Here is a 27,839-nt window from a genome sequence, read left to right on the forward strand (position 1 = left end):
GGGGATTGGGCTATGCCCGAGAGGGGCGGAGCCAGCAGCCCGAGCACGAGGGGGCGGAGTTTTGGCCCTGCCCGAGGGGGCGGGGATTGGGCCATGCCCGAGAGGGGCGGAGCCAGCAGCCCGAGCACGAGGGGGCGGAGTTTTGGCCCTGCCCGAGGGGGCGGGGATTGGGCCATGCCCGAGAGGGGCGGAGCCAGCAGCCCGAGCACGAGGGGGCGGAGTTTTGGCCCTGTCCGAGGGGGCGGGGATTGGGCCATGCCCGAGAGGGGCGGAGCCAGCAGCCCGAGCACGAGGGGGCGGAGTTTTGGCCCTGCCCGAGGGGGCGGGGATTGGGCCCTGCCCGAGAGGGGCGGAGCCAGCAGCCCGAGCACGAGGGGGGCGGAGGTTGGGTCCTGCCCGAGGCGGGTTGAGTTTTGGCCCTGCCCTAGGAGACGGGGATTGGGTCCTGCCGAGGGGGGCGGAGTTTTGGCCCTGCCCGAGGGGGGCGGGGATTGGGTCCTGCCGAGGGGGGCGGAGCCAGCAGCCCGAGCACGAGGGGGGCGGAGTTTTGGCCCTGCCCGAGGGGGGCGGAGGCAGCGGCCCCAGCACGAGGGGGCAGGGATTGGGTACTGCCCCTCCGAGGGGGCGGAGCCAGCAGCCCGAGTACGTCTGGGGCGGCTTTTGGTCCTGCCCGAGGGGGCGGGGATTGGGACCTGCCCGAGGGGGCGGAGCGAGCGGCCCGAGCACGAGGGGGATGGAGGTTGGACCCTGCCCGAGGGGGCGGAGCGAGCGGCCCGAGCACGAGGGGGCGGAGTTTGGGCCTTGCCCGAGGTGGCGGGGATTGGATCCCTGCCGGAGAGGGGCGGGGCGAGCCGTCGGTGCCCGCGGGGGCGGGGCGGGCGGGCGGGCGCGGGGACTCGGCCCCTCCCTCCGTCCGTCCCTCCGTCCCGCGCGGGGAGGGCCGCGCTCGGTGCCGCTGGGGTGAGTCTGGGTCGCGAGGTGCTGGCGCCCCGCAGAGCGCCCGGAGCTGCCGGAACGCGAGCGTCCCGCGGAAGGAGGTGAGGAGGTGAGCGCCCGCCTCCCCGCGGCCGGGTCCCCCGGCGGGGTTAGGGTTAGGGTAGCGCACCCCATGGCCCGGGTCCCCCGGCGGGGTTAGGGTTAGGGTGGCGCACCCCATGGCCCGGGTCCCCCGGCGGGGTTAGGGTTAGGGTGGCGCACCCCATGGCCCGGGTCCCCCGGCGGGGTTAGGGTTAGGGTAGCGCACCCCATGGCCCATGTCCCCCGGCGGGGTTAGGGTTAGGGTAGTGCACCCCATGGCCCGGGTCCCCCGGCGGGGTTAGGGTTAGGGTTAGGGTAGTGCACCCCATGGCCCGGGTCCCCCGGCGGGGTTAGGGTTAGGGTAGCGCACCCCATGGCCCATGTCCCCCGGCGGGGTTAGGGTTAGGGTAGTGCACCCCATGGCCCATGTCCCCCGGCGGGGTTAGGGTTAGGGTAGCGCACCCCATGGCCCGGGTCCCCCGGCGGGGTTAGGGTTAGGGTGGTGCACCCCATGGCCCGGGTCCCCCGGGCGGGGTTAGGGTTAGGGTGGCGCACCCCATGGCCCGGGTCCCCCGGCGGGGTTAGGGTTAGGGTAGCGCACCCCATGGCCCGGGTCCCCCGGCGGGGTTAGGGTTAGGGTGGTGCACCCCATGGCCCGGGTCCCCCGGCGGGGTTAGGGTTAGGGTGGCGCACCCCATGGCCCGGGTCCCCCGGCGGGGTTAGGGTTAGGGTAGCGCACCCCATGGCCCATGTCCCCCGGCGGGGTTAGGGTTAGGGTAGTGCACCCCATGGCCCATGTCCCCCGGCGGGGTTAGGGTTAGGGTAGCGCACCCCATGGCCCGGGTCCCCCGGCGGGGTTAGGGTTAGGGTGGTGCACCCCATGGCCCGGGTCCCCCGGGCGGGGTTAGGGATAGGGTAGCGCACCCCATGTCCCGGGTCCCCCGGCGGGGTTAGGGTTAGGGTAGTGCACCCCCATGGCCCGGGTCCCCCGGCGGGGTTAGGGTTAGGGTAGCGCACCCCATGGCCCGGGTCCCCCGGCGGGGTTAGGGTTAGGGTGGCGCACCCCATGGCCCGGGTCCCCCGGCGGGGTTAGGGTTAGGGTAGCGCACCCCATGGCCCATGTCCCCCGGCGGGGTTAGGGTTAGGGTAGCGCACCCCATGGCCCATGTCCCCCGGCGGGGTTAGGGTTAGGGTAGCGCACCCCCATGGCCCGGGTCCCCCGGCGGGGTTAGGGTTAGGGTAGCGCACCCCATGGCCCGGGTCCCCCGGCGGGGTTAGGGTTAGGGTGGCGCACCCCATGGCCCGGGTCCCCCGGCGGGGTTAGGGTTAGGGTAGCGCACCCCATGGCCCGGGTCCCCCGGCGGGGTTAGGGTTAGGGTGGCGCACCCCATGGCCCGGGTCCCCCGGCGGGGTTAGGGTTAGGGTAGCGCACCCCATGGCCCATGTCCCCCGGCGGGGTTAGGGTTAGGGTAGCGCACCCCCATGGCCCAGGTCCCCCGGCGGGGTTAGGGTTAGGGTAGCGCACCCCCATGGCCCGGGTCCCCCGGCGGGGTTAGGGTTAGGGTAGCGCACTCCCATGGCCCGGGTCCCCCGGCGGGGTTAGGGTTAGGGTAGCGCACCCCATGGCCCGGGTCCCCCGGCGGGGTTAGGGTTAGGGTAGTGCACCCCCATGGCCCAGGTCCCCCGGCGGGGTTAGGGTTAGGGTGGCGCACCCCATGGCCCGGGTCCCCCGGCGGGGTTAGGGTTAGGGTAGCGCACCCCATGGCCCGGGTCCCCCGGCGGGGTTAGGGTTAGGGTAGCGCACCCCATGGCCCATGTCCCCCGACGGGGTTAGGGTTAGGGTAGCGCACCCCCATGGCCCAGGTCCCCCGGCGGGGTTAGGGTTAGGGTAGCGCACCCCCATGGCCCGGGTCCCCCGGCGGGGTTAGGGTTAGGGTGGCGCACCCCATGGCCCGGGTCCCCCGGGCGGGGTTAGGGTTAGGGTGGCGCACCCCATGGCCCGGGTCCCCCGGTGGGGTTAGGGTTAGGGTAGTGCACCCCATGGCCCGGGTCCCCCGGGCGGGGTTAGGGTTAGGGTAGCGCACCCCATGGCCCAGGTCCCCCGGGCGGGGTTAGGGTTAGGGTAGTGCACCCCATGGCCCAGGTCCCCCGGGCGGGGTTAGGGTTAGGGTAGTGCACCCCATGGCCCGGGTCCCCCGGCGGGGTTAGGGTTAGGGTAGCGCACCCCATGTCCCGGGTCCCCCGGCGGGGTTAGGGTTAGGGTAGTGCACCCCCATGGCCCGGGTCCCCCGGCGGGGTGAGGGTTAGGGTAGCGCACCCCATGGCCCAGGTCCCCCGGGACGGGGTTAGGGTTAAGCACTCCCGAGACCCAGGGACCCCTAGACTGGCTTGGTGTGGGATTGTCAGTCCTCCGGAGTGGGGGGTCTGATGGTGCTTGCGTCCCTCCTGCCCTTCCTGTCGCTCAGGTCTCCCTGTCGTCCTTGCCGGGACCCTGGTTGCGGGGTCACAGGGGGCTCCAGGGCCTGGACGGGGATGCGGGGGCGTCTACGCTTCTTAGACGGCTCCATGCGGCCCCTGGGGCTGTGACACTGCTGGCCTGGTGTCACCTGGTGTCACCGCACCTCGGGGAACTCCATGCGGGAGCCAGGGGCACCTCCAACTCCTGGCAGCTGCGGATAGACCGGGACGAGCCGGAGACCGGGGCCAGCCTGGGAAGGGCCTTGCGGCTCGGTGTGGGGGGCCGGAGGGTGCGTGTTCGGGGCCAGGGCAGGTCGGAACGTGGGGGGAGGGCAACGTGGGCATCCTGCCCTGGGCCAGCGCCCGGTCACCCAACACCTATCCGCTGAGTGTGGCCGGCGGCCGAGCCCGGAAGGAGTCACAGGTGGAGTCACAGGTGGAGTCACAGGTGGAGTCACAGGTGTCTCACCTGCCTGGCGGCTCAGCCTCGCCGTTACCTGCCACACACTTGCTTCCGTCCTGTGAGGCCAGGGGCAGAGAGGACCCTCTGAGCAGGGGCCGGGGCTCCCTGGGGCGCTCCCCACCGCGGTGGGCACTGTCCCGAGGGCACGTCCAGGTTAGGGTTCGGGCTGCTGTCTGCACTCCACAGGTGCGAGGGGAGGGCAGGGGTGGAGGGTGTGGGACAGGAGGGGACACTCCTCGCTGGCCAGGGGACCTGGGGTGGGACAGGAGGTGGGGAAGGGGGGGACAGGACTGTAAGGACAGAGCTGGTGGTAGGGAGTGGCGTAGGGCACTTCGCGCTGGAATACGGAGAACTCCAACCCAGAGGGCCGCAGTCTTCTCTGGGGTCAGCCAAGAGGCCTTTGCTCTTGGAGTGAACAGAGTTGAGAACCTCTGGCAGAGGAGGGGGATGGGAAAGGTGTTGCCTGAGCCCACGGGATTCCCAGGAGGGGCCTGTCCGGGCTCAGGCCTGGTGGTGTTGGGGTCAGGGTTAGGGTTAGACACCTCGGGGCCCTTGGGTGGGGCTTGTCCTGGCTCAGCCCTGGTGGTGTTGGGGTCATAGTTAGGGTTAGGGTTAGACACTGCAGGGCCCTTGGGAGGGGCCTGTCCTGGCTCAGGCCTGGTGGTGTTAGGTAATGGTTAGGGTTAGGGTTAGACACTGCAGGGCCCTTGGGAGGGGCCTGTCCTGGCTCAGGCCTGGTGGTGTTGGGGTCATGGTTAGGGTTAGGGTTAGACACTGCAGGGCCCTTGGGAGGGGCCTGTCCTGGCTCAGGCCTGGTGGTGTTGGGGTCATGGTTAGGGTTAGACACTGCAGGGGCCCTTGGGAGGGGACTGTCCTGGCTCAGGCCTGGTGGTGTTGGGGTCATGGTTAGGGTTAGGGTTAGACAGTCCAGAGCCCTTGGCTGGGGCTTGTCCCGACTCAGGCCTGGTGGTGTTGGGGTCATGGTTAGGGTTAGGGTTAGACACTGCAGGGGCTCTTGTGGGGGCCTGTCCTGGCTCAGGCCTGGTGGTCTTTGGTCATGGTCAAGGTTAGGGTTAGACACTGCAGGGCCCTTGGGAGGGGACTGTCCTGGCTCAGGCCTGGTGGGGTTAGGGTGATTTTAGGGTTAGACACTGCAGGGCCCTTGTTGGGGCCTGTCCTGCTCAGGCCTGGTGGGGTTAGGGTGATTTTAGGGTTAGACACTGCAGGGCCCTTGTTGGGGCCTGTCCTGGCTCAGGCCTGGTGGTGTTGGGGTCATGGTTAGATTTAGGGTTAGACACTGCAGGGCCCTTGTTGGGGCCTGTCCTGGCTCAGCCCTGGTGGTGTTGGGGTCGTGGTTAGATTTAGGGTTAGACACTGCAGGGCCCTTGGGAGGGGCCTGTCCTGCTCAGGCCTGGTGGTGTTGGGGTCATGGTTAGATTTAGGGTTAGACACTGCAGGGCCCTTGGGAGGGGCCTGTCCTGCTCAGGCCTGGTGGGGTTAGGGTGATTTTAGGGTTAGACACTGCAGGGCCCTTGGGAGGGGCCTGTCCTGGCTCAGGCCTGGTGGTGTTGGGGTCATGGTTAGATTTAGGGTTAGACACTGCAGGGCCCTTGTTGGGGCCTGTCCTGGCTCAGGCCTGGTGGTGTTGGGGTCGTGGTTAGATTTAGGGTTAGACACTGCAGGGCCCTTGTTGGGGCCTGTCCTGGCTCAGCCCTGGTGGTGTTGGGGTCATGGTTAGGGTTAGACACTGCAGGGGCCCTTGGGAGGGGACTGTCCTGGCTCAGGCCTGGTGGTGTTGGGGTCATGGTTAGATTTAGGGTTAGACACTGCAGGGCCCTTGTTGGGGCCTGTCCTGGCTCAGCCCTGGTGGTGTTGGGGTCGCGGTTAGATTTAGGGTTAGACACTGCAGGGCCCTTGGACAGTGTGGGTTGTGGTCACTCTGGACCCGCCTGGTCCATTTGTTCCGGTCGGTCGTCTGGCTGGTGAGCACCCCCAGTTCCACACACCCTTCTCGAGACGCCGCATGGGACCGCCGGGGTCTGCCCCATCCCGTGCCCGGTAGCCAGGGCGTCCGTGACTGTCGTCTGGGTCGCTCGGGCCTGGGCCTTGGGGGGAGCCCTTTCTTCTGAGGAAAAGCTGGGCGGCGTTTATTACTCCTCCCGTAAAATTCAACATCCTCAGGTAGGCCTTTGTCCCAGCTCACCGGTTGTAGAAACCGAGGCACACAGCCACTGAGGAGGCCGTTTGGGGTTCCCGGTGGGTGTGCCGCAGAGCGGGGGTCTGCACATGGGGTACGCTCCTGGCAGGGCAGTGTGGGAAATGGGTTCCCCCGCCGTGGCTGTCCCGGGTGCCTTTGGGGGTCACGCACCCCACCAAGGCCATGCCCCTCTCAGACCTCCCAGTCCTGGGCCGCCGTCCGTCCGTCCGTCATGGGGGAACAGCTCCGGTCGGATTCCCCGGGGGCAGGAGGCTGGGGTTGAGCTGGTGTCCCTGGAATGGGCCTCACCCTGGTGGGCGCCTGGGGTCCTCGGGGACCCCCTCCCCCAGGTCACTGCCGCACACCGGGGCCGTGCGCCGACCCGGCTAGTCGCCCAGGGCCTGGGAGCAAGCAGTGTCGGGAAGACGTAATTAAAACTAAACCTCTGGCGGCTCACGCCTGTAATCAATCCCAGCACTCTGGGAGGCCGAGGCGGGAGGATCGCTCGAGGTCAGGAGTTTGAAACCAGCCTGAGCAAGAGCGAGACCCCGTCTGTACTATAAATAGGAAGAAATTAATTGGCCAACTAAAAATATATAGAGAAAAAATTAGCCGGGCGTGGTGGCGCATGCCTGTAGTCCCAGCTACTCGGGAGGCTGAGGCAGCAGGATCGCTTGAGCCCAGGAGTTGGAGGTTGCTGTGAGCGAGGCTGACGCCACGGCACTCACTCTAGCCTGGGCAGCTAACTGAGACTCTGTCTCAAAAAAAAAAAAAAAAAACAGGCTGGTGTATCCGTTACAAGGACTTACATGCATTTCAGAGACAGAGAAAAAACTTAAAAGTTTTCTAAAGTTGATGCACCTAAAAAAAAAATTAAAAAAAAAAAAAAAGGTGCGTTTGCACAGGGAGAACGTGAAGCCTCTTACCTGTGACTCACACTTGGCCTGCAGTGCTGTGCGTGCAGCCCAGAGTCAGGTGTTCTTTGTGCGTCACAAACCCTCAGCCTGGTTTCTCAAGGCCACCTGGATCCTCGAGAGCATGTTTTCCGTGCTCTGTCCGAGCGAGTGAGGCCCAGGAATTATTTCACTCGGCGAAGGACGACAATCGCGAGGCGGTACGCAAATAGCAGCCTAGCCACTACCTCCGCAACCCGCTGCCGAAACAGCTGCCAGGAATGCCATCTCACAGGCAGATTACTCAGGTGTGCGTACATACACGGGAGGCTGCGGAAAGGTGTGGGGGGAGGGGGTCCTTTCTCAACTTCTAAGCCAGCGCCTCACCTGGAATTTCCTGTCGGAGCCATTTACTTACGAATGCCGTGCCATGGGGAGGAGAATTCCCGTGCACCTGTGGGGGTGGGGGCAGGTGTGCTCAGCCATTGCACAAGGGCGTGCGGAGCCCGCGGGGCAGGAAGGGCAGTGAGTGTTGGGTGCCCGGGCCGCGGGCCGGTACGCCAGACTAACAGAGGACGGGTGAATAAGAGCAAAACGAGCGTGCTGATTAACAGGGCGCTGTCATTGACGTCACCGCAGTGCTCAGGAATGAGTGACGGGAAGGGGCGGTCAGAAACCGGGGTGTGTGTGAGTCTGACTTAGCAGGGGAACCCGGGCAGTGGGGAAGGACCCTTCCGGAAAAGCGGAGGACCATTTGGGGAACATGCAGTCCCCTGGGGGGACAGATGGGGCGGGCGTCCTTTGGTGAGACAGTGGCCGCTGTGGTGGTGCCGCTCAGAGTGGGTCCAGAGGGGGTTGTGACAGGTGAGCTCCGTGGGGGGCTCTGCTGAACACAGGTGCGTGTCGGGACTCCAGTCCCCTCTGCTGCAAGCCAGCCTTGTGACAAGCTGCTGGGCCTGTGACAAGGTGCTGAGCCTGTGACAAGCCGGTATGCCTTGGGGAGGGGTGTCCTGACCCCCTCCGGGGTCAAGGAATGTGGGGGTGGCGCAATGCAGGTGACCAAGGGCGGTGCTGGGCAGGTGAGCTCCCTGTTGTGGGGCGAAGCCAGGCTGCTCTGTGGGGGGGCTTATGGGGTCCCTGACGTGGGACTTGCTGGGCACCTGTCTATACACCACCCACCTGTCCACCCGTCTACCCATCCACCCCACCCACCTGTCCATCTATCCAACCACTCATCCATCCATCCACCCGTCCACCTATCCGTCCGTCTATCCATCCACCCACCCACCCACCTGTCCATCTAGCCAACCACCCATCTGTCCACCCCCCACCCATCCGTCCATCCATCCACCCCCCACCCATCCGTCCGTCCACCTATCTACTCACCCACCCACCCGTCTGTCCAGCCAACCACCAATCCATTCCTCCACCCCCCACCCACCTGTCCATCCATCTGTCCACCCACCCACCCATCCTTCCACCCATCCATCCACCCCTCACCCACCTGTCCATCCGGCCAACCACCCATCCATTCACCAACCCACCCCTCACCCGTCCAACCGTCCACCCATCCGTCCACCAACCCACACATCTATCCACCCATCCATCCTTCCACCCACCAGTCCCTCCAACCATCCACCCACCCATCCATCCATCTTTCCATCCTTCACTCACCCCCCACCCATCCTTCCACCCACCCATCCACCCACCCACCCCTCATCCATCCATCCACCCATCTACTCCCCCATCCACCCACCACTCATCCATCTATCCACCCATCTACCCCCCATCCACCCACCACTCATCCATCCATCCACCCATCTACCCTCCCATCCACCCACCACTCATCCATCCATCCACCCATCTACCCCCCCATCCACCCACCACTCATCCATCCATCCATCCACCCACCACTCATCCATCTATCCACCCATCTACCCCCCATCCACCCACCACTCATCCATCCATCCACCCATCTACCCCCCATCCACCCACCACTCATCCATCCATCCACCCATCTACCCCCCCATCCACCCACCACTCATCCATCCATCCATCCACCCACCACTCATCCATCCATCCATCCATCCATCCACCCATCTTTCCACCTATCAATCCACCCATCCACCCATCCATCCATCTACCCACCCACCCATCCACAAGAGTGAGACCCTGTCTCTACTAAAAATAGAAAGACATTAATTGGCCAACTAAAAAAATATATATATATACAAAAAAAAAATTAGCCGGGCGTGGAGGTGCATGCCTGTAGTCCCAGCTACTCGGGAGGAGGCTGAGGCAGGAGGATCGCTTGAGCCCAGGAGTCTGAGGTTGCTGTGAGCGAGGCTGACGCCACGGCACTCACTCTAGCCTGGGCGACAGAGCAAGACTCTGTCTCAAAAAAAGAAAAAGAAAATGCTCGTGAGTGACCCTCTCTGTGGACACCCCCTGTGACCCCCTCTGTGGACGGTTTCTCTGCACCTCACGGGAGCTCTTGGAGGGATCAGCGTGTGTCACCCCAAACTCGGCCACTTTGGCGTAAGGGTCATTCCGGGCTGAAGACGGCTGGGAAACAGCAGGTGCGGGTGGGCCTCTCCGTGCCCCTGTTTCTCCCCAGAAGAGGCCCTGACCTTCCCTTGCAGAGCTGAAGCCAACTTTGTTTTGCAAAGGAGTTCTCTTTTCCGGGACCGGGAGCACAAGAGACGGCAAAGCCGGTCACTGTCCCCCAGTCGGCCAGTGCTGGGAGCCCAAGCCCTTTCCTTCGCCCCGTTGCTTCTCCACGACTTGGGGCCCTTGGTCGAGATGCTACAGAGCCCCCGAATCCAACGGCGTCTTTGGGGTTCCCGCTTCTCTCCTGTGACCTTCCTGTCCACGTAAAATAGCGTCTGCACGCCTCTTCTCTCGTCCGTCTGTCTTTCGGCAGTTTCATCCGCAGACCCCCGTCGCAGAACTTGAGAGTTTAGAGGAGAAGGTTTTTTTTTTTTTTTTTCCTGCTCTTCAAAGCGTTGACCCTTTTTGTGTGCACAATACGGGCCGTTTTGATCCGATTCATTGAGTCGGGAAGCTGAGGGAAACGTGTGGAGAAACTGTGTCTCCCCGATACCCCCGGTCTGGCTGCAGGCCCGCTGACGTTTGGGCGAGACCGGCAGGGTGGTCCGAGTTGTGCAGAGGGGATGGGAGAAAGGGCCGTGCGGACTGGGCCACAGTCAAGAACCGGGCCCCCGGGAAGGAAGGCAGGCGTGCATATGCTGTTCGTTACACACGCTGTGACATACAGCACATGTGCCACGCAGCCACCCTGGGATATGGCATTAATGTCCCACGGTAACATAGCAACACACGATGGCTCCCCGGAAACAGTCGGCTGCGCGTGTTCGTGGGGTAAGGCTCATTTTGGGGGAAGCGCGGTAGATACACGAGCTTCCGGTGGTGTTTCCGCCGTGTAGACGCCGTGGCTCACTTACGCCTGTCATCCCGGCACTCTGGGAGGCTGAGGCGGGAGGATCGCTCGAGGTCAGGAGTTCGAGACCAGCCTGAGCAAGAGCGAGACCCCGTCTCTACTAAAAATAGAAAGAAATTAATTGGCCAAAAGTAATGGCAGGACCAGCGCGAGCAGACGGAGCGCAGCACGGCACAGCAGCTAGGAGTGGGGACTTGTCGGCACATCTACAGCCTTTGCCGACAGAGCGTGTTGGTTCGTCCGGTCTGGGTGTAGCGTCCGACCGTGCCCGTGTTTGACGGCCGGCCCACGCGATCCGTGGGGGTTCTGGCGCCCGGGTTTGGGGAGCAGGTGCCGCAGCTTCAGTGCCTGGGTCTGGGCGGGGGCTTCTCGAGGTCGGGTGGGTGCTGGTCCCCCGCCAGGTGCCCGGCTGGCCCACGAGCAGCCTGGTCACGGGGTCCCAGCGGGGCGGGGGTCGGGCTCAGGGCTGTGGGCCGGCTCCGGCTTGGGGTACGCGGGTTGGGGGGACCCGGATGGGGGCGGACGCCACGGGCCAGGTGCTCGGGCGACCACGCCCCGATGAGGTCGTAGGTCAGGCGTCACCTGTGCACAAGGCTGACGAGGTCACCGCGTGGGGTCAGGGGGGTGCACCCCAAGCCCTGGCCCCCCGCCCGGCTCGCAAGGATCCCACGTGGGGGGCTGGGCGGCACCACCACCCTGCACAGCAGGTGCCACGGGGGGCTGCTTCAGGGTGCCACCCAGCAGGGTCCCCGACTCTGTGGCGTGATCGTCACCTGTCCCCAGGGGTCCCGGGACCTGGCCACCTGCAGGGTGCCCGACTCTGTGGCGTGATCGTCACCTGTCCCCAGGGGTCCCGGGACCTGGCCACCTGCAGGGTGCCCGACTCTGTGGCGTGATCGTCACCTGTCCCCAGGGGTCCCGGGACCTGGCCACCTGCAGGGTGCCCGACTCTGTGGCGTGATCGTCACCTGTCCCCAGGGGTCCCGGGACCTGGCCACCCAGCAGGGTCCCCGACTCTGTGGCGTGATCGTCACCTGTCCCCAGGGGTCCCGGGACCTGGCCACCTGCAGGGTGCCCGACTCTGTGGCGTGATCGTCACCTGTCCCCAGGGGTCCCGGGACCTGGCCACCTGCAGGGTCCCCGACTCTGTGGCGTGATCGTCACCTGTCCCCAGGGGTCCCGGGACCTGGCCACCTGCAGGGTGCCTGACTCTGTGGCGTGATCGTCACCTGTCCCCAGGGGTCCCGGGACCTGGCCACCTGCAGGGTGCCTGACTCTGTGGCGTGATCGTCACCTGTCCCCAGGGGTCCCGGGACCTGGCCACCCAGCAGGGTGCCCGACTCTGTGGCGTGATCGTCACCTGTCCCCAGGGGTCCCGGGACCTGGCCACCCAGCAGGGTCCCCGACTCTGTGGCGTGATCGTCACCTGTCCCCAGGGGTCCCGGGACCTGGCCACCTGCAGGGTGCCCGACTCTGTGGCGTGATCGTCACCTGTCCCCAGGGGTCCCGGGACCTGGCCACCTGCAGGGTCCCCGACTCTGTGGCGTGATCGTCACCTGTCCCCAGGGGTCCCGGGACCTGGCCACCTGCAGGGTCCCCGACTCTGGCGTGATCGTCACCTGTCCCCAGGGGTCCCGGGACCTGGCCACCTGCAGGGTCCCCGACTCTGTGGTGTGATCGTCACCTGTCCCCAGGGGTCCTGGAACCTGGCCACCCAGCAGGGTCCCCGACTCTGTGGCGTGATCGTCACCTGTCCCCAGGGGTCCCGGGACCTGGCCACCTGCAGGGTGCCCGACTCTGTGGCGTGATCGTCACCTGTCCCCAGGGGTCCCGGGACCTGGCCACCCAGCAGGGTCCCCGACTCTGTGGCGTGATCGTCACCTGTCCCCAGGGGTCCCGGGACCTGGCCACCTGCAGGGTGCCCGACTCTGTGGCGTGATCGTCACCTGTCCCCAGGGGTCCCGGGACCTGGCCACCTGCAGGGTCCCCGACTCTGTGGCGTGATCGTCACCTGTCCCCAGGGGTCCCGGGACCTGGCCACCTGCAGGGTCCCCGACTCTGTGGCGTGATCGTCACCTGTCCCCAGGGGTCCCGGGACCTGGCCACCCAGCAGGGTCCCCGACTCTGTGGCGTGATCGTCACCTGTCCCCAGGGGTCCCGGGACCTGGCCACCTGCAGGGTGCCCGACTCTGTGGCGTGATCGTCACCTGTCCCCAGGGGTCCCGGGACCTGGCCACCTGCAGGGTCCCCGACTCTGTGGCGTGATCGTCACCTGTCCCCAGGGGTCCCGGGACCTGGCCACCCAGCAGGGTCCCCGACTCTGTGGCGTGATCGTCACCTGTCCCCAGGGGTCCCGGGACCTGGCCACCTGCAGGGTGCCTGACTCTGTGGCGTGATCGTCACCTGTCCCCAGGGGTCCCGGGACCTGGCCACCTGCAGGGTGCCTGACTCTGTGGCGTGATCGTCACCTGTCCCCAGGGGTCCCGGGACCTGGCCACCTGCAGGGTGCCCGACTCTGTGGCGTGATCGTCACCTGTCCCCAGGGGTCCCGGGACCTGGCCACCTGCAGGGTGCCCGACTCTGTGGCGTGATCGTCACCTGTCCCCAGGGGTCCCGGGACCTGGCCACCCAGCAGGGTCCCCGACTCTGTGGCGTGATCGTCACCTGTCCCCAGGGGTCCCGGGACCTGGCCACCTGCAGGGTGCCCGACTCTGTGGCGTGATCGTCACCTGTCCCCAGGGGTCCCGGGACCTGGCCACCTGCAGGGTCCCCGACTCTGTGGCGTGATCGTCACCTGTCCCCAGGGGTCCCGGGACCTGGCCACCCAGCAGGGTCCCCGACTCTGTGGCGTGATCGTCACCTGTCCCCAGGGGTCCCGGGACCTGGCCACCTGCAGGGTGCCTGACTCTGTGGCGTGATCGTCACCTGTCCCCAGGGGTCCCGGGACCTGGCCACCTGCAGGGTGCCCGACTCTGTGGCGTGATCGTCACCTGTCCCCAGGGGTCCCGGAACCTGGCCACCTGCAGGGTGCCCGACTCTGTGGTGTGATCGTCACCTGTCCCCAGGGGTCCCGGGACCTGGCCACCCAGCAGGGTCCCCGCGGGGCCCCGGGCGGGAGCTGAGGGAGCCCAGGATGGCGAGGGGAGCCGGTGTAGGGGAGTGTCCACACCACAGAGCGTGCACACCACAGAGTGTCTATACCGCAGACAGCACCAGGGCAGAGCAGGAACCAGGGCTGACCGTGTGCACAGAGAGTGTCTACACCACAGAGTGTCTACACCGCAAACAGCACCACACACAGACCAGGAACCAGGGCTGACCGTGTGCACAGTGAGTGTCTACACTACAGAGCGTCTACACCACAAACAGCACCACACACAGACCAGGAACCAGGGCTGACCGTGTGCACAGTGAGTGTCTACACTACAGAGCGTCTACACCACAAACAGCACCACACACAGACCAGGAACCAGGGCTGACCGTGTGCACAGTGAGTGTCTACACTACAGAGCGTCTACACCACAAACAGTACCACACACAGACCAGGAACCAGGGCTGACCGTGTGCACAGAGAGTGTCTACACCACAGAGTGTCTACACTACAAACAGCACCACACACAGACCAGGAACCAGGGCTGACCGTGTGCACAGTGAGTGTCTACACTACAGAGCGTCTACACCACAAACAGCACCACACACAGACCAGGAACCAGGGCTGACCGTGTGCACAGTGAGTGTCTACACTACAGAGCGTCTACACCACAAACAGCACCACACACAGACCAGGAACCAGGGCTGACCGTGTGCACAGTGAGTGTCTACACCACAGTGTCCACACCACAGAGCGTGCACACCACAAAGTGTCTATACCACAGACAGCACCAGGGCAGAGCAGGAACCAGGGCTGACCGTGTGCACAGAGAGTGTCTACACCACAGAGCGTCTACACCACAGACAGCACCAGGGGCAGAGCGGGAACCAGGGCTGTCCGTGTGCACAGTGTCTACACCACAGTGTCTACACGGCAGACGGCACCCAGCACAGACCCTGCACAAACCTGCACCCCGCTCTCGGGCGGACGGGAGGGCAGAGCGCTGCCCCGCACCTGCCGTGCTGAGCTCCGTGTGCTCGGTCCCCGTGGGGACACTGCCTGCCCCTCCCGCCCAGCTCTCTGCCGCCACCCCCCACCCCTCCCGGGGACGTCAGGTGGCTCTGGCTTTGTTTCCGCCGAGTCGCAGCGCCCGTGTAGCCTGCACGGGTCCTGACCGCGAACCTGTCTTCCTTGCCCAGGTGCGATGGGCGGGCAGGTGAGCGCGGGCGGCCTCGCCCGGAGCCTGCGCCGCGGCGGCGAGAACGCGGACTGGATGTCGGCGCTGAGCCCGCGCCTCTGGGACCTGCCGCTGCACCACCTGTCCATCCCAGGTGAGGCGGGGGAGGTGGCGGCGTCACCTGCGCGTCCCCCGGGGGCCGGTCGTGGGACCTGCCGCTGCACCACCTGTCCATCCCAGGTGAGGCGGGGGAGGTGGCGGCGTCACCTGCACGTCCCCTGGGGGCCGGTCGTGGGACCTGCCGCTGCACCACCTGTCCATCCCAGGTGTGTGCGGGGGAGGTGGCGGCGTCACCTGCGCATCCCCCGGGGGCCGGTCGTGGGACCTGCCGCTGCACCACCTGTCCATCCCAGGTGAGGCGGGGGAGGTGGCGGCGTCACCTGCGCGTCCCCCGGGGGGCCGGTCGTGGGACCTGCCGCTGCACCACCTGTCCATCCCAGGTGAGGCGGGGGAGGTGGCGGTGTCACCTGCGCGTCCCCCGGGGGGCCGGTCGTGGGACCTGCCGCTGCACCACCTATCCATCCCAGGTGAGGCGGGGGAGGTGGCGGGTCACCTGCGTGTCCCCCGGGGGCCGGTCGTGGGTGTGGGGAGACCCCGGGGGAACACGGGTGGTCACACACATGCACACGTGCACACGCGCACACGCGCACGTGCACACGTGCACATGCAGACACACCTGTCCCCGTCTGTCCCCCTGGTCCCGCACAGCGCAGGAGGCCCCCCCTGCACCCCGGCAGGTGACACTCGGGGCCTTGTCCGCCGAGGAACTCGGGGCGTCGGTGGTTTCTGGGATTCACTCGGGATTTGAGGCCCGGCCGCGCATGCGCCGTTCTGTACCCGACCACGCCCGCACGGTTCTCCACCAGTCCACGCATGCGCAGTTCTCCACACATCCACGCATGCGCGGTTCACCACCAGTCCACGCAAGCGCAGTTCTCCACACATCCACGGATGCGCAGTTCACCACCAGTCCACGCATGCGCAGTTCACCACCAGTCCACGCATGCGCCGTTCTCCACCCGTGCCAGTCTGCGCCCTTCTCCGCCCAGCCGCGCCTGCGCAGTTCGCCACCGGGCTGCGCTGAGCGTCCCCTGGGTTCGATGCTCCGCTGAGCCCGCGTGATGGGACAGGGTCACGGGGACGGCCCCGCAGGGACGGCCACCTCGGGCCCCAGGTGCGCCACCGTGCCTGGGTAACTTTTTCTATATGGTTTAGTTGTTCAGCTAATTTCTTTCTATTTCTAGTAGAGACGGGGTCTCGCTCTTGCCCAGGCTGGCCTCGAACTCCCGACCTCGAGCGATCCTCCCGCCTCGGCCTCCCGAGTAGCTGGGACTACAGGCATGCGCCACCATGCCCGGCTAATTTTCTCTCTATATATTAGTTGGCCAATTAATTTCTTTCTATTTCTAGTAGAGACGGGGTCTCGCTCTTGCCCAGGCTGGTCTCGAACTCCTGACCTCGAGCGATCCTCCCGGCCTCGGCCTCCCAGAGTGCGAGGGTGACAGGCGTGAGCCACCGCGCCCGGCCTGTAATAATTTTAAAGACACTAGTTATGCCAATACTTGCTGGTTAGAAAACAAGAAGACGAAACCTTCATCCACGACAGCCGTGAAGTGCCTAGAAAAGAGTCGAACCTGCACCAAGTAGAGGCGAGGAAAGCAGCACCTTCGTGAGGAGTCAGTCGGGAGGAAGAAACGGCATCGAGCGGTTGCAGACCGTGCTCTCTGGCCCTCGAGAGTCTCCTGCAGCTTGACAAATAACCCTCACATTTACCCGGATTAAAAAATGTTAAGAACATCTAGGAAACTTTCGGAAAAAAAAAAACAAAAACAAAAAGAGAGAAGAGACATTTGCACTGCAAGTTACAAATATAAATAAAAACGGTGTCATGCGATCCTATAGATCACGGGACGAGACTGTTAAACTCGAAAATGGGATAGAACCCTGAGCATCCGACAGGCCCAGAAGGCGGCATTTCAAATTTGAGGGCGCAGAAGTCCCCCCGTGATGCTGGGAGGTCGGCAAAACACGTGGGGAAAAACCAAGCGAGACGCTCGCTTCCTATTTTACATCAAAATATATTGCAGGCCGGGCGCGGCGGCTCACGCCTGTCATCCCGGCGCTCTGGGAGGCCGAGGCGGGAGGATCGCTCGAGGTCGGGAGTTCGAAACCAGCCTGAGCAAGAGCGAGACCCCGTCTCTACTATGAATAGAGAGAAATTAATTGGACAACTAATATATATATAGAAAACATTAGCCGGGCGTGGTGGTGCATGCCTGTAGTCCCAGCTACTCGGGAGGCAGGAGGATTGAGCCCAGGATTCTGAGGTTGCTGTGAGCGAGGCTGACGCCATGGCACTCACTCTAGCCTGGGCAACAGAGCGAGACTGTCTCAAAAAAAAAATATATATATATATATATACACACATATTGCAGATTTTTAAAGATTTAAGGGAAAAAATAAAACCATATCATTCCGTGAGACTACGTAGGTGAATCTGGGGTCCCGAGCGTAATGCCACGTACAACAGCCACGGGAAGGACTGACCGATTTGCCTTAAGAAATAAAAACGTAAGTCTTCCCTCATTGAGAAACTGCATGAACAGAAGTTCAATTGCTCTAAAGCGGACGCCGTGGCCCATCCGTGGCCCATCCGTGGCGGCTGAGTTAATGTCATGAAAACACCCGGCCACCAGCCCACGTGGCCCTGCCCACCTCCTCCAACCTGCCCCGAAACCAGCCCACGGGAACCTGAGGAAACGCACCCTCACGCATTCGACACGGCAAGGGCGTGTCTGGTGGCACGGGACACGTTCCCCAGGAGTCCACGGCAGGAACGTGGACTCCAGCAGGAACCGGCTCCGGCGAGACTGGAGATTCCCGAGGGAAGAAACGCAGATGACTCGTGAGTGAGTGAAAAAACGTCTAACCCCGCGAGTGAGGGAGAATCCACAGAGAGACACACAGCGGGGTCCACTTTTCCTTGGAGCACACTGGCGAAAATCAAGGTGGTTTTTGACACTGAGGGTGGATTTATGGGCGGGGTGGGGGACAGGCCCGCCTGGAGGCAGGGAGACTCGTGGGCACCTGGCCGTGGGCGTGTTTCCCCACACGGCTCAGGGATTCCAGCTCCACGGTTTAGTTCAAACGCAACAATTTAGTAGGGCAGACATCTGCGAGAGGACTTTAGAGAGCCCAGGTCCACGGCGTTTGTCGGCCACACGCGCTTCTAGACACATCCAGGCAGTGGACGCAGGTGTCACGGCCATGCCGTGGCTCCGTGTTTACCGGTTTGGAAAATGCTGACAATACTTAAGTGAAAAAGCAAGCAGAAATTGGCATGGTTTGGTGCTGTTGTTAGTTTAAAAAAAAATACATATATGTGTGTGTGCGTGTGTGTGTGTGCGTATATATATATATATATACACGCACAAACACAGATTTTAGGCTGGGAATGGTGGCTCACGCCTGTCATCCCAGCACTCTGGGAGGCTGAGGCGGGAGGATCGCTCAAGGTCAGGAGTTCGAAACCAGCCTGAGCAAGAGCGAGACCCCGTCTCTACTAAAAATAGAAAGAAATTGATTGACCAACTAAAAATATAGAGAGAGAAAATTAGCCGGGCACGGTGGCACATGCCTGTAATCCCAGCACTCTGGGAGGCTGAGGAAGGGGATCATTTGAGCTCAGGAGTTAGAGACCAGCCTGAGCAAGAGCGAGACCCCATCTCTACTAAAAATAGAAAGAAATTAGCTGGATGACTAAAAATATATAGAAAAAATTAGCCGGGCATGGTAGTGCATGCCTGTAGTCCCAGCTACTCGGGAGGCTGAGGCAGGAGGATTGCTTGAGCCCAGGAGTCGGAGGTTGCTGTGGGCGAGGCTGACGCCATGGCACTCACTCTAGCCCGGGCGACAGAGACTCTTGTCTCAAAAAAAAAAAAAAAAAAAACCAGATGATTTCATATAATAAACACATACACAGCCATGCACGCAATGACGCCGTTTCAGTCAACAGCAGACCACACATGCAACAGCGGCCGCATGAGGTCATCACACCGTGTTTGCGTGTCCAGCACACAGGCACGCACCGCTGTGTTGCCATCGCGCACGGCAGTCCGAGGTCACGTGCCCGCAGTGGGCAGCGCGGGGCCAGCAGGTCGGACCACATAGCCCGGCCGGGGCGTGGGGGTTGGGAGGCCGTGCCACCCGGGCGTGTGTGAGGATGTGACACAGTGACACAGTCACCTAATGACACGCTTCTCCGGACACCTCCCCGTCATTAGGGAACACGTGACACCCGACGGATCCTCCCAGGCACGTGGGTCCATACGCAGCACACACAGAACAGATATATTGAAGTGCATGTGTCGCAACGCTGTGGAGGATTTCCGTATTTTTTTTTTTTTATTTCGGCATATTATGGGGGTACAGATTTTTTTTTTCATTTCTTTTTATTTTTATTTATTGTTTTTTTTTTTAATTTCGGCATATTATGGGGGAACAGATTTTTTTTTTCATTTCTTTTTTTTTATTTATTGTTTTTTTTTTATTTCGGCATATTATGGGGGAACAGATTTTTTTTTTCATTTCTTTTTTTTTATTTATTGTTTTTTTTTATTTTGGCATATTATGGGGGAACAGATTTTTTTTTTCATTTCTTTTTTTTTATTTATTGTTTTTTTTTATTTCGGCATATTATGGGGGAACAGATTTTAAGGTTTCAATAAATGCCCCCACAAGTCTGAGTCTCCAGCGTGACCGTCCCCCAGACGGTGCACGCCTCACTCATGTATGTGTATACCCGCCCCCTCCACCTGCCCGGCACCCTATTACTGTAGTTCCTGTGTGTCCGCTTAGGTGCTGCTCAGTTAGTGCCCATTTGCTGGTGAGTGTATGTGGTGCTTGTTTTTCCATTCTTGGGGTGCTTCCCTTAGTAGTATGGGTTCCAGCTTCCAATAGAGGATTTCAGTTTGTATCTGTGTGTTCCCATTTTTCTGCAATTGATACAGTTCCTGGGTGCATGCGTGTGCAGGGGCTGCCGTGACAAAGTGCCACATTGGAGACTTAAAGAACAAAATGTCACCTGTCCCGGATCCCGGGAGTGTGGGGCGCGGGGGTCTCGGGGCTGCGCTCCCTCCACGGGCTCCAGGGGAGGCTCCTTCCCGCCTCTCCCGGCTCCCGGGGGCTCCGGGCGTCCCTGGGCTTGTGGCTGCAGCCTCACTCCCGTTGTCTCTGCCTCCCCCGTCTGCCTCCACGTGGCTTCTCTCCTCTGCTGTCTCTCACGGGGACACCTGTCACCTGTCACCGGGTTCGAGGCCCTCCCCGGTCAGGGCAGCGCCCCCTGGTGGCAGATGACAGGCGGCACCTGGACATGCACCTGCACACACCTGTGTCCGCACCGCCCCGTGGGTGTTGGGGGGCGCTGCCCCCGCCTCTGGGCCGCGTGTTCCGTGTGCGTGACTGCGCAGGGCGGAGGGAGAGCAGGGACTGACCGGGACCCCCCACCCCCACCCCCCGCCGTGCTTGCAGGCAGCCACGACACCATGACCTACTGCCTGGACAAGCGGTCGCCCATCTCCCCAGCCCAGCCCCGGCTGCTGCAGCTGCTCGCCAAGGCCGCGCCCTGCGTCACGATGCCCGTGGTGCTCAAGTGGTCCGTCACCCAGGTGGGTCCGCGTGGGGCTGCACACCCCTGCCATCCGTGGGCTCCCGGCCCACGACTGCCTCTTTCTGTTTTGAGACAGAAGCTTGCTCTGTCGCCTGGGCTAGAGTGAGTGCCGTGGTGTCAGCCTCGCTCACGGCAACCTCAGACTCCTGGGCTCAAGCGATCCTCCTGCCTCAGCCTCCTCCCGAGTAGCTGGGACTACAGGCATGCGCCACCACGCCCGGCTCATTTTTTCTATATATTTTTTTACTTCACCAATTAGTTTATTTCTGCTTTTAGTAGAGACAGGGGTCTCGCTCTTGCTCAGGCTGGTCTCGAACTCCTGACCTTGAGAGCGATCCTCACGCCTCGGCCTCCCAGAGTGCTGAGATGACAGGCGTGAGCCACCGCGCCCGGCCCCTTTTTCTTTTTTTTCTTTTCTTTTCTTTTTTTTTGAGACAGAGTCTCACTCTGTCGCCCAGGCTAGAGTGAGTGCCGTGGAGTCAGCCTCGCTCACAGCAACCTCAAACTCCCGGGCTCAAGCGATCCTCCTGCCTCAGCCTCCTCCCGAGTAGCTGGGACTACAGGCATGCGCCACCACGCCCGGCTGATTTTTTCTATATATTTTTAGTTGGCCAATTCATTTCTTTCTATTTGTAGTAGAGACGGGGTCTCGCTCTTGCTCAGGCTGGTCTTGAACTCCTGACCTCGAGTGATCCTCCCACCTCGGCCTCCCAGAGTGCTGGGACGACAGGCGTGAGCCGCCGCGCCCGGCCCCTTTTTCTGTTTTTACCCTGAGTGGAGAGGATAGTCTCACTTTCCTTTTTATTTTGACGTTCACTTTCGGCTTTCCTGCTGCCGTGTGCAGACAGCACAGCACGGCCGCCTGCTCCGTGTGGCGTTTGCTGGCGCAGTTCTGCCTGGCGTCCCGTTCCGTCCCTGTCCTCTCTGTCTCTCTGCTGGCCTCTGCTGCAGTCCTGCCCCGCGGGTCCGGGCGGCGTGTCCGGACGCAGTCCCGGGCTGCTGGGGCCGGGGTCCCCGACTGCGGCCCCTCCTGGCACCCACGGGCGGGAGGGTGCCAGCTGTGCTCGGACGTCCTGCACCTGTCGGCCGAGGGGCGTCCCCTCCGGGGGGTGAACGGGCTGTTGTCCCCACCCCAGCCCCGACGGGGCCTGCGGGTCCGCGCACACCAGGCCAGGCCCTGAGAGCGGGTTTTCCCGACGCACGGCCCCGTGGCCGAGCAGCTCCCGTGGGCTGTCATGACGACATCCGTGTGGCGTGTGGCGTCGCGGGCTGCAGTGGGCAGGTGGCCGCCGCCTGCTCCCGGCCCCAGCCCCGGCGACTGCCCGCCGGCGCCAGCAGACTCACAGCCGCCTTTGTCCGCAGACGCTGGACGTCACCGAGCAGCTGGACGCCGGGGTGCGGTACATGGACCTGCGCATCGCACACGTGCTGGGGGGCGCCGAGAGGAACCTGCACTTCGTGCACACCGTGTACACCACCGCGCTGGTGGAGGTGCCGCGGGCTGGGGCTGGGCGGTGGGGCTGGGCGGTGGGGCTGGACGATGGGGCCGGGCGGTGGGGCTGGGGCTGGATGATGGGGCTGGACGGTGGGGCTGGGAGGTGGGGCTGGGGCTGGATGGCGGGTTTGGGGCTGGGCAGAGGGGCTGGGGCTGGGCGGAGGGGCTGGGGCTGGATGATGGGGCTGGGGCTGGACGGTGGGGCTGGGGCTGGATGGCGGGGCTGGGGCTGGATGGCGGGTTTGGGGCTGGGCAGAGGGGCTGGGGCTGGGCGGAGGGGCTGGGGCTGGATGATGGGGCTGGGGCTGGACGGTGGGGCTGGGGCTGGATGGCGGGGCTGGGGCTGGATGGCGGGTTTGGGGCTGGGCGGAGGGACTGGGGCTGGGGCTGGGGCCGGGCGGCGGGGCTGGATGGCGGGGCTGGGCTGGGGCCGCATGACAGGACTGGGGTTGGGGCCAGATGGCAGGGCTGGGCTGGGGCAGATGGTGGGGCTGGGGTGGATGTTGGGGCTGGGGCTGGAGTGGACAGCAGGGCTGGAGCCAGACGGCGGGGCTGGAGTGGACGCAGGGGAAAGGGCAGGGTCCAGGAGGCAGCTCCACCCCCGGCCATCAGTCGTGTGGGGTCTTGGCCCACGTGGGGTTTGGAACTCGCACCTCGGCCTCCCGAGCTTGCACGGGTCTCCTCAGCTCCTGTCCCCAGGCTTCCCTGAGGCCTCCAGGCTTGTGCAGAACGAGTCCATTACCTCCCTGGCCCAGTTTACGCTGTTTTCGATTCCTCCTCTTCCTGGCTGCCTCGGGGGTTCTAAACTTTCACGTGACAAGTCCCCGCTGTCCTTAAAGCCTCAGCAGCCCCTGCACCCCACCCCAAAGCCCCCCGGGACCCTGGTCTGCAGGTGTCCTCGCTGGGGCTCCCTGTGCACCTGCTGGTCCCCGCCGGCTCCCTGAGCTTCCCGACTTCACACCTTTGCATAGCCGGTGCCTTCTGTCTGCGTGTGCATGTGCACAGACATGCACATGCAAACATGCTGGGACTCGATGCACACACATACACATACATGTCCACCGAAATGCACACATACACACAGACACGTCACATGTACATGCATGCATGCATGTCAGTATAACATGAAAATATACACATGCGCAGATGCACATATACACATACACATGTATCCATATATGCACGTGTGCTTACACATGTGCATGCACACACACACGTCACAAGCACATGTGCATGCACCTGCACACATGCACACAGACATGCCTACACACATGCACATTCACACGTGTACACCAACATGCACGTGTACATGCACACGAAAATAGACACATCACATGCACACAGATATGATGAGGAGCCGTGAGGGCTGCCTGCCCAGCTGTGGTTCTGCGGGACTGTTTTTCCACGGGGCGGCCGCTGCATTCTGTCCGTGCACGGCCCGACACCTCCATGGAGAGAGTTTTGCCCTTGGAAGCCCCTTTGCCAGGAGGAGCTTCCTCGAGCCCCCGCGGCAGTCTCCACGTGACTCAGCGCCCGTTCCCCTCCCAGGACACGCTCACGGAAATCTCGGAGTGGCTGGAGAAGCACCCCCGGGAGGTGGTCATCCTGGCCTGCAGGAACTTCGAGGGGATGACGCAGGACCTGCACGAGTACCTGGTCACCTGCATCAAGAACATCTTTGGGGACATGCTGTGCCCCCGAGGGGTGAGTGGACAGGGATGGGCGTGTCCCCCTATGTCTCTCCTGCGGGTTGACAGCCTCGGCCTCAGTTTACTCACCTGGTCCCCCCCCAACCTTTGTGTGATCACTGAGGAACCCAGGTGAGATTGCTGAGATATTCCAGGTGTGATCACTGACATGTTCTGGGTGAGATCGCTGAGGTGTCATGGTAAGGTTGCTGAGATGTTCTGAGTGTGACTGTTGAGGTATCCGGGTGAGATCGCTGAGGTATCCCGGGTGAGATTGCTGAGGTATCCCCAGGTGACATTGCTGTGGTATCCCCAGGTGACATTGCTGAGTTATCCCCAGGTAAGATTGCTGAGGTATCCGTGTGAGATCAGTGAGGTATCCTGGTGAGATCTCTGAGGTATTCCAGGTAAGATTGCTGAGGTATTACACATGAAGTTGCTGAGGCATCCTGGTGTAATTGCTGAGGTATCCATGTGAGATCGCTGAGGTATCCTGGTGTGATGGCTGAGGTGTCCCAGTTAAGATTGCTGAGGTGTCCTGGTGTAATCACTGAGGTATTCTGGGTGAGATCGCTGACGTTTCCTGGTGGTGGGATCACTGAGGTATTCTGGGTATGACCACTGAGGTATCCTGGTGTGATCAGTGAGGTATCCCAGTGACATCGCTGAGGTATTCTAGGTGACATCGCTGAGGTATCCTGGTAGGGTTGCTGAAGTGTTCTGGGTGTGATTGTTGACATGTTGTTAGTGGGATTGCTGAGGTATCCCAGTGAGATTGCTCAGGTATCCCAGGTGAGATTGCTGAGGTTTTCTAGGTGACATCGCTGAGATATCCTGGTGAGATTGCTGAGGTATCCTGGTGAGATTGCTGAGGTATCTCAGGTGAGATCGCTGAGGTATCCTGGTAAGGTTGCTGAGATGTTCTGGGTGTGATTGCTGACATGTTCTGAGTGGGATCACTGAGGTATCCATCTGAGATCGATGTGGTGTCCTGGTGGGATCACTGAGGCATCCCAGTGAGATGGCTGAGGTGTCCCTGTGAGATGGCTGAGGTGTCCAGGTGAGATGGCTGAGGTGTCCCTGTGCGATGGCTGAGGTGTCCCTGTGAGATGGCTGAGGTGTCCCTGTGAGATGGCTGAGGTATCCTGATGCGGTCACTGAGGTGTCCCTGTGAGATGGCTGAGGTGTCCAGGTGAGATGGCTGAGGTATCCTGATGGGGTCACTGAGGTGTCCCTGTGAGATGGCTGAGGTGTCCCTGTGAGATGGCTGAGGTATCCTGATGGGGTCACTGAGGTGTCCCTGTGAGATGGCTGAGGTGTCCCTGTGAGATGGCTGAGGTATCCCGGTGGAGTCACTGAGGTGTCCAGGTGAGACTGCTGAGGTGTCCGGCTGTGACTGCTGAGGTGCTGGGTGAAGCGACTGAGCAGGTCTCCTCACTTCCGCAGTGCGGGCCCCTGGGGTCCGTGGCCGGGGCCCTGCAGGTGAGACTGACGGTGGGCAGATTAACAACTAACTTTACTAACGTCTGCGTTAATCATCTTCTCGGCACTAACCGCTATGGAGGGGTGTCGTCTCAAACCGGGTGCGTGCGTGCTGGGGGCCGCTTCCACCGAGCAGGCCCTGCGGCCTCCTGAGGACGGGGTGCTGGGGTAGAGACAGCCCCGCGCCCCTCGCCCCCTCACCCCCTCACCCCCGCCCCCGCCCCCCAGGAGGTGCCCACGCTGCGGCAGCTCTGGTCGCGGGAGCAGCAGGTGCTGGTGTCCTACGAGGACGAGAGCTGTGTGGGCCGGCACTGCGAGCTGTGGCCCGGCATCCCCTACTGGTGGGGGAACAAGGTCAAGACGGAGGCGCTCATCCGCTACCTGGAGTCCATGAAGAGCAGAGGCCGCCCAGGTACCGTACGGGGGCTCCCAGCGGGGCAGATTCCACGGCGCCGGGTACATTTCTGCTGCTCGGCCACCCGCTCACCTCCACGTTTTAATTTTTTCTTTTTTGAGATAGTCTCACTCTGTTGCCCAGGCTAGAGTGAGTGCCGTGGCGTCAGCCTCGCTCACAGCAACCTCAGTCTCCTGGGCTCAAGCGATCCTCCTGCCTCAGCCTCCCGAGTAGCTGGGACTACAGGCATGTGCCACCACGCCCGGCTAATTTTTTCTGTATGTTTTTGTCTAATTAGTTTCTTTCTATTTTTAGTAGAAACGGGATCTCGCTCTTGCTCAGGCTGGTCTTGAACTCCTGAGCTCAAGCGATCCTCCCGCCTCGGCCTCCCAGAGTGCTGGCATGACAGGCATGAGCCACCGCGCCCGGCCTCACCTGCACTTTTAAGTGAAAGAAATTTAAAAGTCACAGATGCGTGTGCGCGTGTGCATACATAACATGAGCATCTGCGTGTCGACCCAGATGAATGACTGAGGCAAAAATCTCACTCGACGGAGCTTTATCAGGCCGAGATTTTGGGAAAAACACAAACCGCAGACAAGCTGGGGCTGTTTTTCTCCAAGGGGAGGCTGGGACCTTCAGCACGTTAGATGCGGCAAAGAAGGAAGAGAGCAGGGCGTGGCTGATGAGGCAGTGGCCACGTTTTCTGTGAGGCCGGGAAACCTGTGGCTTATTTTCAATGCATGAAATAAGGGACTGTCGTCACTGCCACTCACGGAGGAGGGTGGAGCCACGTGGCTCCTCGGAGCACGGCCACGCCTGCGAACTCCCTCTCTCTCTCTCTCTCTGTCTCTCCCTCTCTCTCTCAGTCTCTCCCTCTCTCAGTCTCTCCCTCTCTCAGTCTCTCCCTCTCTCTCTGTCTCTCCATCTCTCTCTCTGTCGCTGTCTCTCCATCTCTCTCTCTGTCACTGTCTCTCCATCTCTCTCTCCGTCTCTCCATCTCTCTCTGTCTCTCCATCTCTCTGTCTCCGTCTCTCCATCTCTGTCTCTCCGTCTCTCCATCTCTCTCTCCATCTCTCTATCTCTATGTCTCTCTCTCCATCTGTTTCTCATCTCTCCCTCTGTCTCCATCTGTCTCTCCGTCTCTCCATCTCTGTCTCTCCATCTCTCTCTGTTTCCATCTGTCCATCTCTCTCTCAGTCACTGCCTCTCCTCTCAGTCTGTCTCTCCATCTCTCCCTCTGTCTCTGTCTCTCCACCTGTCTCTCAAATTCAACATCATCATTTAGCTACCCGCTTCCTTGCCAGACATCCGCGTGGCCTCCACCTCACACACGAGACATGGCTTATTTAAGCCCCACCCGGCCGGCCAGCGGGGTGGGGGGGCCGACCCGGGGCCCCGTCCGGGCGGGGGTGGGGGCCGGGAGGGGCGCGGGGCCGGGTCTGGGTGTGGGTACAAGGGCACCTCGTCCGGGCGGGGAGGGGCGCGGGCATTGGGGACCCCGTGCGGGCGGGGAGGGGCGCGGGCATTGGGGACCCCGTGCGGGCGGGGAGGGGCGCGGGCATTGGGGACCCCGTGCGGGCGGGAGCAGCTGACCCCGTGCCCCCCCCCCCGCAGGCGGCCTGTTCGTGGCGGGCATCAACCTGACGGAGAGCCTGGCCTACATCCTGGCGCACCCGTCGCAGTCGCTGCGCGGGCTCACGCTGCCCGGCCTGCCGCGCCTGTGCGCCTGGGTGCGCGAGCAGCGCCCGGGGCCCGGCCCGCGCTGCACCTGCGTCATCGCCGGGGACTTCGTGGGCGCCGGCACCTTCGTGGGCGACGTCGTGGGGCTCAACCGCAAGCTGCTGCCGCCGCCCTGAGCTGCCCCGCCGCGTCCCGCGCCCGCGGTCCCCGTGGGTCCCCGTCGTCGGTCCCCGTCGGTCGGGCGAGCTCCGCCGCGGTGCGGGCCGGGCGCAGGCGACCTCGGGGCCTTTGACGGCGACCCTGTGTCCCCCAGTCGTGGCCCTGGGGCCGTCCCCTCCCGGGGCCATCGGGTGCCTAGAGCGAGTGACCCCCACACCTGCCACCCTGACCCGACCCTCACGCGCAAGCCAGCGTCTCCCAGCGCCAAGTCTCCCCTGCACCGCGTCACCCCTGCACTGAACCCCCGCCGGTGCCACAGGGACAGCAGCGCCGTCCATTGTCCTCGCGGGGACGCCCCTGCGTGAGTGGCGCGGGCCTCGCTCCACGCAAGATGCGGACAGGGCGGCCGCGCACTGTGGGGCCCCGGAGATGCCTCAGCGCTGGCGGGTTCGCGT

General features: G+C 62.9%; 1 protein-coding gene across 2 annotated transcripts; it reads left to right on the forward strand.

Moving 5' to 3' along the window:
- The first annotated feature begins 932 nt into the window (after positions 1-932).
- PLCXD1 (phosphatidylinositol specific phospholipase C X domain containing 1) lies at positions 933-27,520 on the forward strand. Of its 2 annotated transcripts, none has more exons than XM_075999350.1 (7): positions 933-1,045; positions 14,778-14,909; positions 20,345-20,481; positions 21,846-21,974; positions 23,527-23,682; positions 25,377-25,560; positions 27,160-27,520. In XM_075999350.1, exons 2-7 carry the CDS (start codon positions 14,783-14,785, stop codon positions 27,399-27,401), a joined length of 975 nt encoding a protein of 324 aa, XP_075855465.1. In that variant the 5' UTR covers positions 933-1,045; positions 14,778-14,782; the 3' UTR covers positions 27,402-27,520. The 2 variants fall into 2 exon arrangements, with proteins under 2 accessions (XP_075855465.1, XP_075855464.1); XM_075999349.1 differs by having other exon boundaries at positions 933-1,037.
- The last annotated feature ends 319 nt before the right edge of the window (positions 27,521-27,839 follow it).

Source organism: Microcebus murinus, chromosome X (genome assembly GCF_040939455.1).
Source record: "Microcebus murinus isolate Inina chromosome X, M.murinus_Inina_mat1.0, whole genome shotgun sequence".
Classification (NCBI taxonomy): Eukaryota; Metazoa; Chordata; class Mammalia; order Primates; family Cheirogaleidae; genus Microcebus; species Microcebus murinus.

Bases quoted from the DNA above. Each gene is read 5' to 3' on its own strand.
- PLCXD1 (XM_075999350.1), top strand. From the start codon at position 14,783: ATGGGCGGGCAGGTGAGCGCGGGCGGCCTCGCCCGGAGCCTGCGCCGC. The intron at 14,910-20,344 runs GTGAGGCGGGGG...CCGTGCTTGCAG, and splicing joins GCACCACCTGTCCATCCCAG to GCAGCCACGACACCATGACC. The intron at 23,683-25,376 runs GTGAGTGGACAG...CCCGCCCCCCAG, and splicing joins ACATGCTGTGCCCCCGAGGG to GAGGTGCCCACGCTGCGGCA.